We start from the raw sequence: 648 nt of genomic DNA, 5'->3' as shown, positions 1-648 counted from the left end.
ACTTCAACAGAGGACCCGCCTTCAAGGAAGTTGAACACTTGTCAATGGAGTGAGGCCAGACTCTCTGGACTAATGAAATGGACCAGAGTCTGGTAGGACCGGGCTAATGGACCAGAGTCTGGTAGGACCGGGCTAATGGACCGGAGTCTGGTAGGACCGGGAAAATGGACCAGAGTCTGGTAGGACCGGGCTAATGGACCAGAGTCTGGTAGGACCAGGCAATGGACCAGAGTCTGGTAGGACCAGGCTAATGGCCGGAAGTCTGGTAGGACCGGGCTAAGGACCAGAGTCTGGTAGGACCACTCTCCCGGCGAAGGTACCAGAGTCTGGTAGGACCGGGCTAATGGACCAGAGTCTGGTAGGACCAGGCTAATGGACCAGAATGTGGACCAGGCTCTTTCGTCGCTAATTTCTGTGTCTGAATTGACTCTGTAGTATGTGATTACCCCAATCTTGCCAGTCTTGGCAGCCATTTTGAGAGGCGTCAGCCCGTTGCGGTTCTCAATGTCCTCCAGCTTCAGCATGGGGTGCAGCCTGGCGGTGGTTTTGAGGATGCGGTCGTACATTTTGGTAATGAACTTTGTGTTATCCTCAGTGTTGTCAGCCACCACCACCAGGGCGTGCAGCACTGTGTTGCCTTTAGAGTCC

The 648-nt window shown here is 54.3% G+C and overlaps 1 protein-coding gene across 2 annotated transcripts in view; it reads right to left on the bottom strand.

Moving 5' to 3' along the window:
- The window catches only part of trpv1 (transient receptor potential cation channel, subfamily V, member 1), a 16564-nt gene that overhangs the window by 10958 nt on the left and 4958 nt on the right, over positions 1-648 (bottom strand). For both annotated transcript variants that reach the window (XM_032533801.1, XM_032533802.1), the window contains exon 6: positions 447-648. This exon is cut by the window's right edge and continues 97 nt beyond it. In XM_032533801.1, the coding sequence (XP_032389692.1) occupies positions 447-648 (202 nt within the window). The remainder of the gene's footprint in view (positions 1-446) is intronic.

The sequence above is a fragment of the Etheostoma spectabile genome, chromosome 13 (genome assembly GCF_008692095.1).
Source record: "Etheostoma spectabile isolate EspeVRDwgs_2016 chromosome 13, UIUC_Espe_1.0, whole genome shotgun sequence".
Classification (NCBI taxonomy): domain Eukaryota; kingdom Metazoa; phylum Chordata; class Actinopteri; order Perciformes; family Percidae; genus Etheostoma; species Etheostoma spectabile.
This window is presented reverse-complemented; position numbering and strand designations above follow the sequence as displayed.